General features: G+C 44.8%; 2 protein-coding genes across 6 annotated transcripts in view; both read left to right on the forward strand.

Annotated features, from left to right (window-relative positions):
- Actn2 (actinin alpha 2) overlaps window positions 1-2412 on the forward strand; it is a 67277-nt gene extending 64865 nt beyond the window's left edge. Inside the window, exons 20-21 of the mRNA NM_001170325.1 lie at window positions 979-1137; window positions 2185-2412. Of these exons, the coding sequence (NP_001163796.1) occupies window positions 979-1137; window positions 2185-2343 (318 nt within the window). The 3' untranslated portion in view covers window positions 2344-2412. The remainder of the gene's footprint in view (window positions 1-978; window positions 1138-2184) is intronic.
- Window positions 2413-11785: 9373 nt separating this feature from the next.
- Mtr (5-methyltetrahydrofolate-homocysteine methyltransferase) overlaps window positions 11786-17770 on the forward strand; it is an 84840-nt gene continuing 78855 nt past the window's right edge. For 2 of the 5 annotated variants that reach the window (XM_039096107.2, XM_039096108.2), the window contains exon 1: window positions 11808-12136. The gene's annotated coding sequence lies outside the window, so the exon portion shown is untranslated. Of the gene's footprint in view, window positions 12137-17770 lie in introns of all 5 variants that reach the window. The other 3 variants (XM_039096105.2, XM_039096106.2, NM_030864.2) reach the window with 3 other exon arrangements.

Genomic DNA, 17770 nt, shown 5'->3' on the forward strand with positions numbered 1-17770 from the left:
GGAGAGATGGCTCAGCGGTTAAGAACACTGACTGCTCTTTCCAGAAGTCCTGAGTTCAAATCCCAGCAACCACACGGTGGCTCATAACCATCTGTAATGGGATCTGATGTCCTCTTCTGGTGTGTCTGAAGACAGCTACAGTGTGCTCATATACATAAAATAAATAATTTTTAAAAAATCAAGAGAGAGGGAGAGAGAGACAGACAGACAGGGGACAGATTATAGAAGTGCTCTGCATTACCCTTTGATGAGTTACATGTTTATCTATTTTTGAAACAGTATCTTGTTAGGTAGCCCAGGTTGGCCTTGAGCTTACTGAGATCCTCCTCCCTCTGCCTCTAACCTTGGGCTTAGAGTCCCAGTGGTGTAAGAATAAATTAAATATACAAATTCATAGAACAAGCCAGACTACCAGGTGACATATGCCCGCATTCCCAGCACCTGGGTATCTCGTGTAGCCCAGGTGAGGTTAGCTGGGAGCTAGCCTCAAACTTACTATCCTTTCTGCTCAACCTCCTGAAAACCAGAACTACAGGTATGCACCTTGATTATATATAAAACAGTGTTGCTTTTTAAGGCTTTTTTTTTTCAGTACTAGGGACATGCTAGTCAATTGCTCTAATACTGAGCTGTACTCAGTCTCTAATGAGCGTTTAAAACATGACCAGCGTTGGTTCCTCTGGTAATAAACTAAAGAATGAGCACCATCTTACATAGTAATTCCACTTCCCAACTCTGGCTGAGTTACTCTTCCTAATGATGTAATTAGGAAGGGCAACATGGGCTACAGAAAGGACACACTTCTGATAGGCTGGGGCCTCTGGCAATGATGCTACAACAACATATAAAACTGATTGGAAATGGACCTGAGTCACCCACAAGACGAACACTTTCCAGAGAGTAAAGAGAACCATGCGGAGGACCCATTTCCATTCCAAACCCTGAATCATTTACTGTCTCTGTACCACCTCCCCTTAGGGTGAAGCTGAGTTTGCCCGAATTATGACTCTGGTTGACCCCAACGGACAAGGCACGGTCACCTTCCAGTCCTTCATTGACTTCATGACTAGAGAGACCGCAGACACGGACACTGCAGAACAGGTCATCGCCTCCTTCCGGATTCTGGCTTCTGATAAGGTCTGCTGGGACAGGCTTTCTTTTTTTAAAAAAACTTTTTAAATGATCTTCAACTATCTGGGGTAGTGAGTACACTTGCACATGGGCCTTGGTGTGTGTGGTGGTCAGAGGACAGCCTCAGACATCAGTCTTGCCTTCACCTTATTTGAGACGTGGACCCTCTTGTTTCTTGCTGTATATGCAAGGCTAGCTTTTCTGCAAGCTTTCAGGGACTCTCTGGTCTTCTACCTCTCATTTCATCATAAGAGCTCTGGGATTTTAGATGTATACAGTTAAGTCTGGACTTTCAAAAAAGGATCTGTGCGTGTGTGCGTGCATGGTCCGATCTCTCCTTCTCCTTTACAGGGGTTCCAGGGACAAACAGCGTTCTCCAGGCTCATGTGGCCCTTACCCACAGAGCCAGTTCATCAGCTGGATATTTTTAATACAAATTAAGCAGGGGTTTATAGAGAGATAGAAGCTCAGAAAGGAGTAAAGCTTATCCCAGAACATGGGTGAAGGCTTCCCATATGTATATGTTTTTAAAAGTTCCTTCCTTCAATGCCAATCCTACTCTTTAAGTGAAGGTTTTATTTTTCCCCTCACAGTGACATATTTTCATATTTTTAAAAACTAGAGCATGAAAGGGTCTCCATTTTCTTATATTTTTGGTTGTGGGCCTAACCTTTAACAACTAAGCCATATCTCCAGCCAAGGGTCTCCATTTTCTAAAAACATCACTTATGTGAAGTCAAATGGTTCACTCCTATGTTCTCCTCAGTTTATGCTGTGAACCAACGTGACCCATGAGGTGGGGAATTAAAATCGGAATGTTTATGAGAAATGTTGGCAATACTCACTCATGGGCTTTTACAAAGCATCCTGAACTTCCTGCCTGTCTCCTTGCAGACTCGCTCTCTGTGAACCCAGCTTTCGGTCGTTATCTGGTAAAATGGGCAGAGTAGAGTCCTCACCTGTGATCCTCTACAGTGTGAGAAACGCGCAGATATTGAGACGGCTCACAGTCTAGGTTCTCTGCATTTAATCTCCTTTTGTGTTTTTTCCTAGCCTTACATCTTGGCAGAGGAACTTCGTCGAGAGCTGCCTCCGGATCAGGCCCAGTACTGCATCAAGAGAATGCCCCCATACTCAGGCCCAGGCAGTGTCCCCGGGGCCCTGGACTACACTGCCTTCTCCTCTGCCCTCTACGGGGAGAGCGACCTCTGATGCTCTTTCTGTAACCCCTGACCCTATCAGAACGCAATAAAGGCTCAAGTGTAGGTTGTTACCTGGAAACTCTGACAAACTTTATTAAGAGGTGTGATAAGCTGGATGAAGTGGTGCACGCCTTTATCCCCCGCCGCTGGGAGGCAGAGGCAGGTCCATCTCTGTGAGTTCAAGGACAGGCCTGGTCTACCTATTGAGTTCCAGGCCCAGCCAGGGATACCCACAAGACCCTGTCTCAAAAACAAACAAACAAACAAACAAACAAACAAACAAACAAACAAACAACGAAAGAGAGACTGGAGTGAAGGAGGGCCTAAGAAGAAAGGTCTGTCTATGAAGTGCTTGCCCTGTAAAGGTGGCTAGCAGGTAAAGGTGCCTGCAGGAAAGTCTAACGACCTGAGTTTGATCCCTGGACCCCGTGGGGCAGGACGAGAGAACTGAAAATTTCCTCTGGCTTCCACATGCATATGCACACATGCACCAGGACATACGTGACCAGGCACACACCCAGAGGGTCTTCCTTGCAGCTCATTCTTTCCCTAGGTCAGGCAGAAGCAGTTTCAATGGGTGTGATGTAGTGGTCCTATTTCCACGGGTTTCTTTCTGAAGGTTTAGCTACATGAAATGAAAGGGTAGGTTGGTTTGTTTCTTTGACTAAGATCTTTCCATACTATCCAAAGGGGGCAGTGAAAATGTGGAAATTGAAACATTCAGGATGCATCACCAGGGAAGCAATGGCTTGCTCTTTTGGTATTCCAAGGTCTGGTGAAGGTTTGACGTTTAAAATACATCTCTTTGCCTTTTATGTCCGTGTGGGTATCCTTGGGAGGACACGCTGGGGGAGGACATGGTTGGGATTCTAGCATGTTTTTTTTTTTCTTTCCTTGCTTATTCAGAGATCAGCTGGACTTACCTATAAGTGACATCATTAGTGGAATTAAGCATTACGGGATTGGCCTGCCAGTGGGGGAAAACTGATTGCTCAGAAGATGTTTAACACTTTTTTCCTGAGACAGTGTTTCTCTTTGTAGCCCAGGCTGGCTTCAAACAGACAGTCTTCCTGCCTCAGCTTCCTAATTACAGGGAGATTATGGATATATGTCAGTCTGGCCCCCTTTTAATAATCAAAACGTTTTTGGTTTTTGGTTTGTTTGTTTGTTTGTTTGTTTGTTTTGAGAGTCTAATGTAGCCCAAGTTGACCTTGAACTCCTGATCCTCCTGCCTCTGCCTCCAAAGTGCTAGACTTACAGTGTGTCCCCAAGTCAGGCTCATTAAAATCTAAAAATTATTGTTGTTATATCTTAACATTGTGTGTGTATGTGTGTGTGTGTGTGTGTGTGTGTGTGTGTGTGTGTGGTCAGAGGACAACTTCTGGAAGCTGGTTCTGTCACATGTAAGTCCCAGGGATCCAACTCTGGTTGTCAGGCTCGGTGGCAGGTGCCTTTACTTCCTGAGCCTTCCTGTTGGCTTTCCTCAACATATTTGGATAATTAAGTTCATCAATTTTAATTATGTAAATGTGTGTTTTTGTGTGGTTATGTGTATCCACACGAGTGTAGGCACATGAGAAGCTCAGAGGTATTGGATCTTCTGGAAGTGGAGTCACAGGCAATTTTAGGTTACCAGACCCAGATGCCGAGAACCGAACTCTGGCCTTCTGAAAGGGCAGTTAGTCTCCTTAACTTCTGAGCCATCTCTTTAGCCCTTATTAATGTTCTTGAAGTGGAGTTTTCAGTCATCTCTTCACTGTATTGGAGTGGACGGTCGGATTTGGGGGTGGGGGTGGGTGATCTTTCTGGGATTAGAAGTTGGCAGAGATGGAGGTGGAGTCAAGAAGAAAAAGGAGGTTTCTGTTACTGTCTCTTGATTTCCTGATGCCCACATTTTCCCCCTAGAGCCTTTCATAGAAGTTTCAGAAAGACAGCTCTAAGTGCTTTGTACTTACTTAATAAGGAGCTTGCTATAGCTGTTCCCAATGAGACTAGAAAGCTATAGCCTAGGGCACTAGGTAGAGCTCCCCCATGCGGAGTAAAGGGCTGCCATTCTCAGAGAAAGGAGGTGAAGTTTTCCTCCATGGCCCCTTTGCATTCCTTTGCTGCCTTCCTCCTGGGAGTCAATAGTACTAGAAGTTAGACCTTCTCCTCTTGGATGGGGCAGTGTCTAGGTCCAGCCCGGCTCTCCTGAAGGACACAGGATATCATCTGTGCTCCTGCTTGGTGTCTTCGCCTGGTGAGTGTGTGTTAATTTTCCACTCCTGTTGTCCAAACCTATATTACACGTCACCCCTCTTCACCACACCCCCCCTCCCTGGCCCCCGCCCCCAGAGTTTCCATCATGCAGACAGCTTGCAGTAAATAAAGAAGAAACACCTGTTAAATGTTGGTCCTTGACGACTAGAAAATGAGCTATAAACAAACGAAAACAATTGCTAATTGCAGTTAAAGTGTGAATGGAAAGGGAACAAAGTGTCTAACTGAGTCTGTTTCCTTGGGTTTGATAAGTTTCTGCCTGGAAATTTGTTCTTCTTTTCATTTACCAGTGTTTGCTGATAACCTTACTGACTTTTCACCTTGGCCCATTTTCTTAATTTGCTTCATAATTATTAAGTAGTTGACAGTTTGAAAAGTCTCTGAAATACCTGGGCCTTTGAGTTTAATAGCAGGTGTTTTGGGGTGGTGTGGGGAGGGGAGGGGGTGAGCTTTTGACTATTATATGTGAAACAGGTGCTATGCTCTAACCAGAACTGTGGAGGAGAATCCAGGAAGTCATTCCTCTTAACTAGGAACTTGTGTTTCAGGGTGGCCCTAGGCAACCCATCTCTCTAAAATTTTTTGACCTGTCTATAATATCCCGCAAGGGATTGGATCAGTATTACCTAGTGATATGTGAGAAGAGGAATAAACCATGAAAAACAATAAAATATTTATACCACCATCCTACAAGTTGTTTTATTTCTGATCACAAATTATCAGTTAAAGTTGCCAAAGTGTTTTTTTAAATCATTTTAAAGGATATGCAGGCAATTTGATTAGCTGTAAGCAGACTTCTCATATTCTGAAAGCATTCAGTTGGTGTTGCATTTGCCTCCCTTAAAGAGTAAGAGATGCTTCTTTAAAAGGGGAACAAGAATACCCTTGGCAGGGAATAGGGAGGCAAAGATTAAAACAGAGACAGAAGGAACACCCATTCAGAGCCTGCCCCACATGTGGCCCATACATATACAGTCATCCAATTAGACAAGATGGATGAAGCAAAGAAGTGCAGGCTGTCAGGAACCGGATGTAGATCCCTCCTGAGAGACACAGCCAGAATACAGCAAATACATAGGCGAATACCAGCAGCAAACCACTGAACTGAGAACGGGACCCCCGTTGAAGGAATCAGAGAAAGGTCTGGAAGAGCTTGATGGGGCTCGGGACCCCATATGAACAACAATGCCAAGCAACCAGAGCTTCCAGGGACTAAGCCACTACCCAAAGACTATACATGGATTGACCCTCATAGGTAGCAATGAATAGCCTAGTAAGAGCACCAGTGGAAGGGGAAGCCCTTGATCCTGCCAAGACTGAACCCCAAGTGAATGTGATTCTTGGGGGGGGGGTGGTAATGGGGGGAGGATGAGGAGGGGAACAGCCATATAGAAGGGGAGGGGGAGGGGCTAGGGGGATGTTGGCCCGGAAACCAGGAAAGGGAATAACATTCGAAATGTAAATAAGAAATACTCAAGTTAATAAAGAAAAAAAGGGGGGGGGGTGAAGAGTCAGAGATGGTTGGTAGAGTGCTTACCTAGCATACATGGAGCCCTGTGTTCCCGCAGGAGTGTGTAAACCAAGTTTGGTGGCCCCTGCCTATAATCCTAGTATTGTGTGGGTAAAAGCAGGGGGATCGGAAGCTCTAGGTTGTCTTTACCTACACAAGGAGTTCCTAGACGGCCTGGGTTACACGGATGAGACTCTGCCTCGAAAAGAAAAATAAAGGAAGGATGGGGGATCTCATTTATAGCATGTGGTACGCTGGTGATGGGGAATTGGAACTGACCCACTTCAGGCTGAGTGGTACATGATTTAAGAGGAATGTTTAAACAACAGGTCAGTACGGAATTCCCAGGAGATACATATTTATTAGATGCATTTAACCCAGTTCTTCCAGGTTTCACAGTATGACTGTCTGGACTATGACTCAGACATCTGCGTTTTTTATAAACGCCACAGGCCATACTACTTAACCCTCAAGTGAGGGCCTGTGGCTTAGAGGAAAGTCCATTTGACAATCAACACTGGTAGAAATTAGAAAAGCCCTCACTGAGGAGCTTAATAGGAAGATGGACAACTGCCCAGGCCAGGTCTTTGTGTTGTCTCTTTGTCATTATAAAACTGCTTGGTCATAGCCAGGCATGAGGCTCCTACCTGCAAGGCCAGCGCTTGGGTGGTAGAGTCAGGAGGATTAGCAGTCCAAGGTCACCCATCCTTGGGAGTCAGACTCTCCGGGTCTATGTAAGTCTCTGTTTCAAAGCAAGTTCCCACGACAGCAGTGTGGGCCTCTCTACTGAGAAAACAAACAGAAAACTTGCTTGGGAGGCCATCAAGGCACATGGGTAACTCCTTTTGTATGGCTAGGAACTTCCTGGAAGGGAAGCCACGGAGGCAGATGGATAGGAAGTGGGTCATATGGGCCTTTGCAAGACAAGAGCAGAGAAGGAAGAAGAGTCACACAGAATCTTACACAGAAGGCAGAAAGTCCCTATGAATACTCAGTGTGAACCTTGAAATGGTACAATGGTCAGAACCTAATTAGAAAGAATTGAATTGAGGATAGGGAAGACAAAGAACGAGACTTCAGAGGGTAGGAGGACTTTGCATTTGTTGGCATTTCCTCTAGGCTCCGCCCCACAGTTACCTAGCAATAGCTAGGTGTGCCCGACAGCTGGCCCCTCCTCACTCTCTTCTCTTGCTCCCTTACCCTCTACTTCCTCTCTCCCCATTCCTCTCCCCTCTCTCTCGATCCAGGAGCTCATGCCCCACCCCTGCCCCAGTCTTTCTCTGTCCCTACTCCCCTCCCCATAACCCTAAATAACTCTATTCTATACTATACTGTCCTGTGGCTGGTACTTCAGGGAGAAGGGATACCTCAGCATGGGCCTGCAGAGGCACCCCCCTTCCTCCACGCCATACCGTGCCTCCACTAAACACATCCCTGGCTTTTTTTTTTCTTTTTATAAAACGCAACAGCACTGACCCAGCAGCAGGCCACAGGCTGTGCTAGTTATGTCAACTTGACAAACTAGGCTTACCTGAGAGAACCTCAATAGAGAACGTGCCTCCGCGAGATCTTGCTGCAAGGCATTTCTACGTTAGTGATTGATGGAAGAGGGCCCCGCCCATTGTGGGAGGTCCCGGCCAGCCTGGGTTCTAGAAGGAAGCAGGCTGAGCAGACTAGGGCGAGCAAGCTAGCAAGCAGCAATTGCTCTATGACCTCTACATCAGCTTCTGCCTCCAGGTTCCAGCCCTGTTTGAGTTCCTGTCTTGATTTCTCTTCAGTGATGAGCTATGCTGTGAAAGAATAAGCCAGATAAACCCTTTCCTCCCCAACCTGCCTTTTGGTCATGGTGTTTCACCAGGGCAATAAAGACTATGACAGGCACCACTGGGGGGGAAAAAAAGGACAGATCAAACAGGGTGAAGGAGAACTAAAATCTGTACCAGAACTGGACTTTTTAGTCATTTATTTTGACACGGGGTCTCACTCTAATATAAGACAGTATCCGATTCAGGGTGCTGTCCCTGACCCTCCTTATATCTCATTGCTAACAGTGAGAGGAATTAGCAGCTATCGAGTTCTGCTCTTAATTCGGACATTTAAGCTGATTAACTGTCGTGAACAACAGCTTTCAGAAGCTTTGTCTTTAAACCAAGCCGTGTCGAGGCTGATTAACTCATTAGGACTTGAGCAAAGGTGGAGAGTGTGGAATGTTTCAGGCCCACCACCTACTTAAATTTATCTTGGACTGTTTTAGTCTTCTAAACAGTCATTCATAGCCAGCCTCTGTGTCAGACTTAATACCTCGTGATTAGAAGGCTAAAAACCTTTTGGGCTGTATTAACAAAACACATGCTTCCATCAATCAAAAGTCTAATACCATCAGATAGCCCTCTGAGGCAGATAGCAGAGGTTTCCCCACTGTGCTGTAACCAATGTATTTGTAACATGTCAGATTTCAAAGAAACCCAGAACAAGGCTCACTCAATACCTGTGGCTCCTCTCATCACTTCTCTCCATGCCCCAACCTAACCTCTCCAGCCAAGGGCTTTCCCCCTTCCCCTTGCCCTTCCCCTTCCCCCTTCCCCTCCCTCTTCCCCTCCCTCCTCTTCCCCTCCCTGCTCTTCCCTTCCCTTCTCTTCCCTTCCCTTCCTTTCCCTTCCCTTCCCTTCCCTTCCCTTCCCTTCCCTTCCCTTCCCTTCCCTGTGCTTCTCATTCCTATAAAACTGCCAGGTCAGCCCTGTCTTCTCTTGACCCCTCTCTTCCCCTCCCTCCTCTTTTTCCTCCCTTGACCCAGTTCAGACTCTTCCAGATACCTCCCTTGTATTTACAATAATAACCTCCCCAATCATACCTTGGATTGGTCGTATACTCACTTTTTAATCCATAAAACATCTTGAATTATGAAGTTTTCTTTTTTTAAAAGATTTATTTATTTATTATATATATAAGCACATTGTAGCTGTCTTCCCACCCACTAGAAGAGGGCATCAGATCTCATTACAGATGGTTGTGAGCTGCCATGTGGTTGCTGGGAATTGAATTCAGGGCCTCTGGAAGAGCAGTCAGTGCTCTTAACCACTGAGCCATCTCTCCAGCCCAAGTTTCCTTTGTTTTATTAACCAACTAAATTTATCAACAAACTTCGAAGGATAGGTGATAATCCCTCCCTCCCTCCTATTCTTTCCTAACCCATTCCATATCTCCCCTCCCAGGTATAGCCATCTTTAGTAAGGTGTATAAAACATGCTTGGAGTCTCAAGAAAATTACCTCACGATCCAAACTATGGCAGCCAGGCAAAAGCATTGTTTCTGTAGAAGTGTGTGTAGCTGCACTTGAGGGAGCAAGCGCACCCAGGGAGTGGGTTCTCACTGGGTTTATATTCCTACCACAAGGTGGCTTAGCATTCTTATGAGCCTGGTTAATTTAAAGCTACTCAGTAAGAAGAAAGCAATTTTCTCAAGACTCAGACCCTTGAAGAATCTGATTCCCCACCACCCCCAGCCAAATAGCTTATGTGCAGTTTTTAAAAAGAGTTTGTCAGCTGGGTGCGGTGGCACATGCTTTCAATTCTAGTAGTCAGGACACAGAGGAGGGTGGATCTCTGTGTTTTAGATGCCAGTCTATATTGCAAGTTCCATTCCAAGCAGGGCCATATAATGGGACTATCTCGAAAAACAAGCAAGCAAGCAAACAAATAAAAAATGGAGTTTGTCTTGCTTAACTCTCTTTGATAGAAAAGATGATGGCACAGGGGCTAGAATGATGGTTCAATGGTTAAGAACACTTGCTGGGTTTACAGACGACTTTGATTTGTTTCTACCACCCACCGCAGCTCATGACCTCCAGTTCCTCCAGTTCCAGCAGACTTAACTCATTTCTTTGGCCTCTGGTAAAATAAATAGAAAGAGAAAAAGACTCTATTTACGTCTTCTACACAAGGATGCTACAGATATTCTTATACATTTTAAAGATTTACTTTTTATGTTATGTGTATGAGTGTGTACCTGAATGCATGTGTGTACGTCATGCAGGTACCTAAGGAGGCCAGCAGATGGCACTGTATCCCTTGAAACCTGAGTTACAGAAGCTTGTGAGCCTTCAGGTGGGTAATGGGAACCATATCTGGTCCTCTACAAGAGCAGCAAGCGCTTTTCACGGATGAGCTTCCTCTTCAACCTATGCTATAACTTTAAAGTTTACTAATTGAGTCGGGGGTAGGTGGCTTATTCCTATAATGCCAACACTTAGAAGGCTGGGCAGACAGATTGCCTGTTTGAGGGTAGCCTGGGCTACTAAACAGTTCTAGGATGGTTTAGATAACAATGGGAGACCATTGGAAAAACCAATCAAATAAATAAAAACGGTGGTGGAATTAAATACATGGAAATGTTAGACTTCATTTTCCTTCCATGAACACAGCCTTGCTATGTAGCCCAGGCTAGGCTGGAACTCATAAGCCTACTGCCTCATTCTCTTAAATGCTGGGATTATAGGCCTGTACCACTAACTACCCCTGTTCCACCACTCCTGGCTTTATGTATCTTTTTATTCTTCTAGATACATTTGCTTTTAATCTCTTTACCCATAACCCACCTTACTGAACTATCCTTTGTTTTTAAAACACTGGGGGAAAAGATGCTGTGTCTTGCAGGTCTTGATGATAAACAGGAGGCCAATTCAAAGCCAAACTGTACTATATACTAAAATTCTATATTAAAATATGTTGTATTTAAATGTATTTCCTCTGACCCTTCCTTTAAGACCCAGCTACTGTGTGTGTGTGTGTGTGTGTGTGTGTGTGTGTGTGTGTGTGTTGTATGCATGTCTGTGCGCTGAGATGAACGAGCCCCTGGCTTGCAGAGCCCAAAGGAGAACATCTGTATCTTCCTTTCTCACTACCTTATTTCTTGACCTAGGATTGTTTTCTGAACCTGTAGCTCACTGGTTTTTCGTTCAGGCCGGCAGCTAGCGAAACCCAGAAATCTTCCTGTCTCTGTGTCTCATAGAAAATACCCAGGTACTTAGTTGCCTGTCTTTTGGGACATTTCCTATTTTTTTTAATGCTTATTTATTTATGCAGAGTTCTTATTGGCCCACTTGTGCAAGTGTGTATCTCAACGTTTTACATATAGGTACTCAATGTTTACTATCAGCGTGGCCATTAGCATCTACAGTACCTCAGAATTTCCATCGAACATTCACGGGTTTTTATTTTATTTATTTATTTATTTATTTCGGAGCTGGGGACCGAACCCAGGGCCTTGCACTTGCTAGGCAAGCAATCTACCACTGAGCTAAATCCCCAACCCCTACGGGTTTTTATTTTAATCCCTATTACAAGCCTATAAACTAATAGTCACTTTCATTTTAGTCTTGTCTGTGGGTGAGGGAGACAAGATATTTAGTGTCAGCAAAACTAAGCTACAATCGGTTTTCTGACTTCAGATTCCCGGCGCCTGATACTGCACCACTGGTGCGAGTGTATGTACTATGGATTTTTCTACTACAACTTGGAGCAGCCTTTGGGAGGCATTTCCGGAACTCAGAGAAGAGACGCTCCGGTCTCCATAGGGACCCAGTACTCAGGACTACATCTCCCATAGGGCCACGGAGCAAAGCCTCCGGCGATTGGTTACTCCCAACAGCCTATACATAGCGGCGAGGAACTAGTGAGGACCAATCGCATGCCGAGGAGGGGGCGGGCCCTCCTGCGGGAGGCTAGATTGAGCGGAGAGCTAAGGGCCCTGCGGGGGCCTGTGGCCGTGTCTACGTAGTCTACTCCTTTAGTCTTACGTTGAGGCCTTGGCAGTAACGCGGACCTCTGCGCTTGGGAGTTAGGTAAGAAGCGCGTGCCCGAGGTGCAGTACCCGGAGGCCCGGTGTGTCTGCTCTGGAGCTTCAGGGATCTCGTGAGCCAGTTCGTCAGGCCACTAAACGCTGGCTGGAGTCGCCTGCGGTAGGATTCTTTGGAGATCAAGCTTTCTTTGCTTGAAGAGGACGTTTGGCGGCGTGTCGCCTGCGCTGGTGCAGCCGGGTAACTCCTCCACCCAGGTCTAGCGGTTCTGTGGGTCCCTCCGCTCTTCGGTGGTGGTGGGGGCGGTCCTTGCTGGGTCTCTTTCGTCCCTCACCCACACGCGCATGGTCTGGTCCCGGAGCGTTGCCTTTAGCGCCGCAACTACAAGCAACAACTTCCAGCAGGGCTCCTGGAAAGTTTTGCATGATGTAACCGTATTCAGTAAATATTTACCGATCGCTGTCTGCCAGAGACTAGTTCAGAAGCTGGGAGACAGTAAGGCAGTCTAGACAGTTGAACCACGTGGGTTTTTAGTTTTCTTTTCTACTCTTTTGCAAACTCCACGGTTGGCTTGACCGGATTCCCAGTACCCAGGGCTGGGGATGGGAGGTGGAATAGTAATCGTAAATGATTCTGATATTGGTGGCACCGGCTTCCACAATGAGAAAAGACACAAAGGGAGTATAATTTCAGTTTTGAGTGTCTTAAATATTTGGGCAGAGATTCCCGTAAGACGTGTGAGGTAAGACGTAGAAAGGAGAAAATTAGTAATAAGGACATCAGGTTGTGCCTGCAGGCTGGCAGGAAGCCCTCGTTTAATCCCTAGCTCTGTGTAAAACTAGACTCGGAAGTAGAAGAATCTTAAGCTTAAGGCTTTTCTCTGCCACATAATGAGTTCAAGACCAGCCTGGGTTACATGAGACTGTCTGTCTGTCTGTCTGTCTGTCTGTCTGTCTGTCTGTCTCTCTCTCCCTCTTTCTTTCTTTCTATTTATTTATTTTTGATCCTGTTTATTTTTAAGACAGAACAGTGACTGTGTTATGGCATGGTGTGTAGTCCTAGGAAGAGGGTTGCTATAAATAATATCACTCTTTTTCATAGGTCTATGACATAGTCTTTTAGGGCTTCAGGCTTCTTTCTTTCTTTTTAGGAAAGGAAGAGCAATCTCTATTGCTGTCAGCAGAAAGCCTCTGAAATTTAGAATAGATTGAATAGTGAGTGATCCCTTTGCAGAAAAATGGAAGAAAACGGTTGAACATTTGCACCTGACCCTGCTTCTCCACTTTCCTCCATGGTTGAACATTAATTTCTAGGTTTCTTACCTTCTTACCTGTGGTTTAGAAATATTTCTGCTTCTTTCCCCTGTGTGTTGGCATTACAGCCATGTTTTAACATCCTAAAATCTCTTAGTCACTGATGTCCAGCTTTTGTTTTTTGTTTCTCTCTGCATTATTTTTTATCATATTGTCAAGTCTTAAGGAAGATCTAAGATTGTTGAACTTCCAGGTTGAACTGAAAGCTGATGTTTCCTGAGCTGTGGATATGGTTCAGTGGTGGTGGAATGCTCACTTATTGAGAATCAAGGCCAAGAGTTAATCCTTCCAGCAAGTGGTCAGAGAGAGAGTCTAACCTCAGACCCTTTGTATGAGAAAGTTTCAACTGCAGCTTCTAGTGATTTCTTGGTTTCTTCCTTGCATGTTTTTATGAACTTAGCTAAGAACGATTAATGGGAGAATGTATAAAAGGAGCCAGTGAATTGTTAGCATCTCAAATCTTCTGCCCTTTAAAAATTAATGTGAAAAAAAATATTTCAAAAATGAGATAATATGTAAACAGATGCCTATAAAATGTAGCAAATCAGTTCAAACTAGAGATTAGAGGCCCCGCCTCCCCCAACCAATGAAAGACGTTCTGCAAGGAACTTGTGGGGCAGATATTAAAATAGCCAAAGTGGGGAACTGCTGAGAAAGCGTTGAGGTAGTGCTTACAGTGCAGACAAGAGAAGTATGTTTTGTTCCACTCCATTTTGTCCTGTGAGAGGGGAGTCCTTTGCAGACCCATGTGAAGGCCATTCTCTCCAGAGGAGCCGTGTTCCTGACACTGCAGTCACTTACATGCACATATCAGGAACAAATCATCTTATATCTTCTTATTCTTTAAGTTGCTTGGTTTTCATTTGTTTGTTTGCAGTGCTGGGGATCTGCTGTAAGACTTCGTACACGCTAGGAAACTATTTACCCTGAGCTGTATCCCCAGTCTTAGGTAGTTCTCAGGTGCCCTCTGACTTTGTGTTCCTTTCATCATCTGATGGGTGCTATAACCAGTTAGTCCTACGTCCATTTTTCCTTTCGGATATTTGCTGTGAATACAATTGGCAGCAAGTCAAGAAAAGGAAGAAAAAAGAAAAAAGAAAAAACAAAACCTAAAACAACAAAACACCCTATCCTACAAGGCTGTAGGATCTACTCAAACTGGGGAAAATACAATGTGATCTCACTCCTTGGGCTTATTCACCAGGACAGTTCTTGGACTCTTTTCTGTATAGCACTTACTTACATGTACACAGATATTAAACATAAAGCTATTTCTGATTGTCTACTGGGAGTTACTATGAAACATTGTATTCTTGTATTCACCCTTAAAGATGTGTCAAGAATCCATTCTACTTAGAGTCAGAGCAGTTATCACGTCCCTATTTTTCCACCAAGATTACAGATAGAATCTTCTCTATTAAGTTGTAAACCACACAGAATATTCTAGATCTAATGAACTGAACACAGAAACTTTAGGGCGGGGTTCTTTACAGAAGAATAACATTTCAGTGAATGCCCACAGTGTGCTAAGGGAAAGGACAATCATTAAGAGGATTTGGTTTTAACTTTACTTATTGTTTGAGGGATGGTTCGGGTATGTTGGTTTGTAGCTGTTGGTTAAAGTCTCAGGAGACCTGGTCTTTCCTCCCACCACAGCGAGGTAGAGACTCCGGCTCTCAGGTTTACACCGTAAGTACATTTCCTACCGAGTCTTTTCCTTGGCCCAAGGGGATTTACATTTAATAGAGGGTTCTGATGGTAATTAGGAATGCTGGTCTCTAATGATAATTAGACCTAGTAAAAGATAACCTCCTACTAGAAGAGTCAGTGGCCTCTTATGATAAAGTGTACATTTTTACTCTTTAAGGATAATAAACATATGGATGATGTAGAATTGTACTTTGTTGTTGTTTTGAGAAAGAGTCTCATGTAGCCAAGGCTGGCCTCTGAACTCACTATATAGCAAGAATAGCCTTGAAGTCCTGATTCTCCTGCTTCTGACAGTGTTGGAATTACCGGAATGTACCACCAAGCCCAGCTAGCAATAAATTTTCAAGGGCCTAAGTTGCAGAGTTTTGTCTTTAATTCCCACTTATTTATTGTGTATACTCTTTTAATCAATTTGTATTTACTACTCATGATTCTCTTGCTTCTGTAGACTCTTTCATATATAACTATGTAGTTATGTATTTCCTTCTAGATTTCAGAATTTGTATGTGTGGGGGTTTGGTTTTTTATGGTATACAGTGAACTGTTGCAAAGATGGAGATTTACATAAATATAGTAGTTAATTGTTTCTGCCTTTTTCCTATCTATCGATCTATCTATCCATCTATCCATACACTCCAGATTCCCCTCCAGTCCATCCCCCCAGGGTTCCCCATCCCATTCCTTCTCCCCACACTTCCCTCACTGCATTCTCCCCCTCCTCAATACCCACCCCACCAGACCTCTAAACCTTCTGGGGCCTCCAATCTCTTGGGGATTAGGTGCATCTTCTCTGACTGAACCCAGACCCGGGAGTCCTCTGCTGTGTGTGTGTTGTAGGCCTCATCTCAGCTGGTGTATGCTGTCTGGTTGGTGATCCGGTGTCTGAGAGATCTTGGGGGTCCAGGTTAATTGAGACCTCTGGTCCCCCTACAGGATTGCCCTCCTCCTTAGCTTCCTCCAGCTTTTCCCTAATTCAGCCAAAGGGGTCAGCAGCTTCCGCTCATAGGTTGGGTGCACATATCTGCATCTGATTCTTTCAGCTGCTTCTTTGGGTCATTTGGAGAGCAGTCATGGTAGGTCCCTTTTTGTGAATGGCCATAGCTTCAGTAATGGTGTCAGGTCTTGGGGCCTGTTTCTGCCTTTTATGTTCATTCACTGACCCACTAAGAACCAGTTATATTGGTCTAATTATCATTAGAGACCAGCATTCGTAATTACCATCAGAACCCTCTCTTAAATGTAAATCCCCTTGGTCCGAGGAGAAGGCTCAGTAGGAAAATCTGGTCAGTATGCTTAGTGCACTGGGACTTTTGGGGGTGAGGTTCAAGACAGGGTTTCCCTGTGTAACAGAGCTCTGGCTATCTTGAAGTTCACTAGGGTGCCTTCCGACTCAGAGATCCACCTGCCTCTGCCTCCTGAGTGCTGTGTGGTATGCACCACTGTGCCGGGTTGAGTAGGACTTACTTTAGAGTCCACACTGGTAGGTCTCGTGATCTGAGTAGGCAGGTGGTTATTTTCAGGGAGAGGAGAAATCAGATAATAGTGAGACTTGGAGTTTACATTTCTGGGAAGGACATTGTCAGTCACAGAAATAGGGATGTGAGCCAATACATTGAGATTGGTTTTGGAAATTAGATTGAATAATTGGGTATTCTGGGGGAATATGTCAGGTATGGATAGTTTGAAGCTTGGTCCTCAGCTCAGATTGATTGGTATCTTCAGTAACTAATAGGTCATTGGTTACTGTAGAAAGTAATTTTTTGAAGAGTGGCACAAGAGGAAGCCATATCAGGAAGATGAGGAATCTGCATGTTGGAGATGGGAAGTGGTAGATTAGGGCCACAGGAAGTATTGGGATGTTGCTGATCATATACTCTGTTGGTACTATATTATTACTGTTGCTGTGACAACTACTATATAGTGAAGGTAACTTAACAGAAACTTTACTTGGGCTTAGTGTTCTAGAAATAATAAGAGTCTGTCATGGTGGGGAAGGAAGCATGGTAGCAAGTGGCGGGAGGATCATGGCTGCAGGAGCTGGAAGATACATTTTACATTTTGACCACAGACAGGAAGCAGAGAGAGTAGAGTGAGACTGTATTCTCAAAGCCCCTAAACCTCCCCAACAGCACAACCAACTGGGACCAAGTGTCAAGTGCCTGACACTTTTAGGGACATTTTCTGTTCAATCATCATGGTACAGAGACAAGGAAATAGCCCAGCTGCAGGAGGAATTTGAGGAGCTTCTAACAGAAGCCATTTGCGTTAGTTTGGTCACTTGTAGAGTGAAAAGGATGAATTAGCAGACGCTGGAGGGATTGAAAAGATGAGCCAGAGAGGCCTCGTTTGTGACCTTCCAGTAGTTCTGAGAAGGCAGGACGGAAGGTAGAGAAGAATGCAGTTGGGAGCTTTTCGGGAAGCAGGCAGAGAGGTGGGGAGCTGGAGGTGCGGGGGGGGGGGTATTATTTCCTAGAGCAGAGGTGAGTCAGGATCCCCATGCTAGGACTGCTACTGATTCTGGCAGTGGGTGAACGAGTGAGAGTTGAAGCTAACACTTCGAAGGTCAGGTTGGAATTACCAATCTTTTTCCACTGTAATAGCTTTATAGAGTTAACAAAGAAAGCCCCGAAGAGTTAGTGCTTAGGCCCCTTAAACGATTGTTGACTTTTCCTGAACTCTGAGACAGAACTCGCTAAGCCTGCTTCACTTTTGTCTGGGGATTCATCTGTGCTTTGTGGTATGTAAGACAATTGATTGTATAGAGATGTATCATCGTTTTTTGCCAGCAGTGTTCCGATCCTTGTCCTTACCTCTTTCATGAGCTCCGTGCTGTGAGTTATGGGCTCTGCCT

This window comes from Rattus norvegicus, chromosome 17, assembly GCF_036323735.1.
Source record: "Rattus norvegicus strain BN/NHsdMcwi chromosome 17, GRCr8, whole genome shotgun sequence".
NCBI classification, from domain to species: Eukaryota; Metazoa; Chordata; class Mammalia; order Rodentia; family Muridae; genus Rattus; species Rattus norvegicus.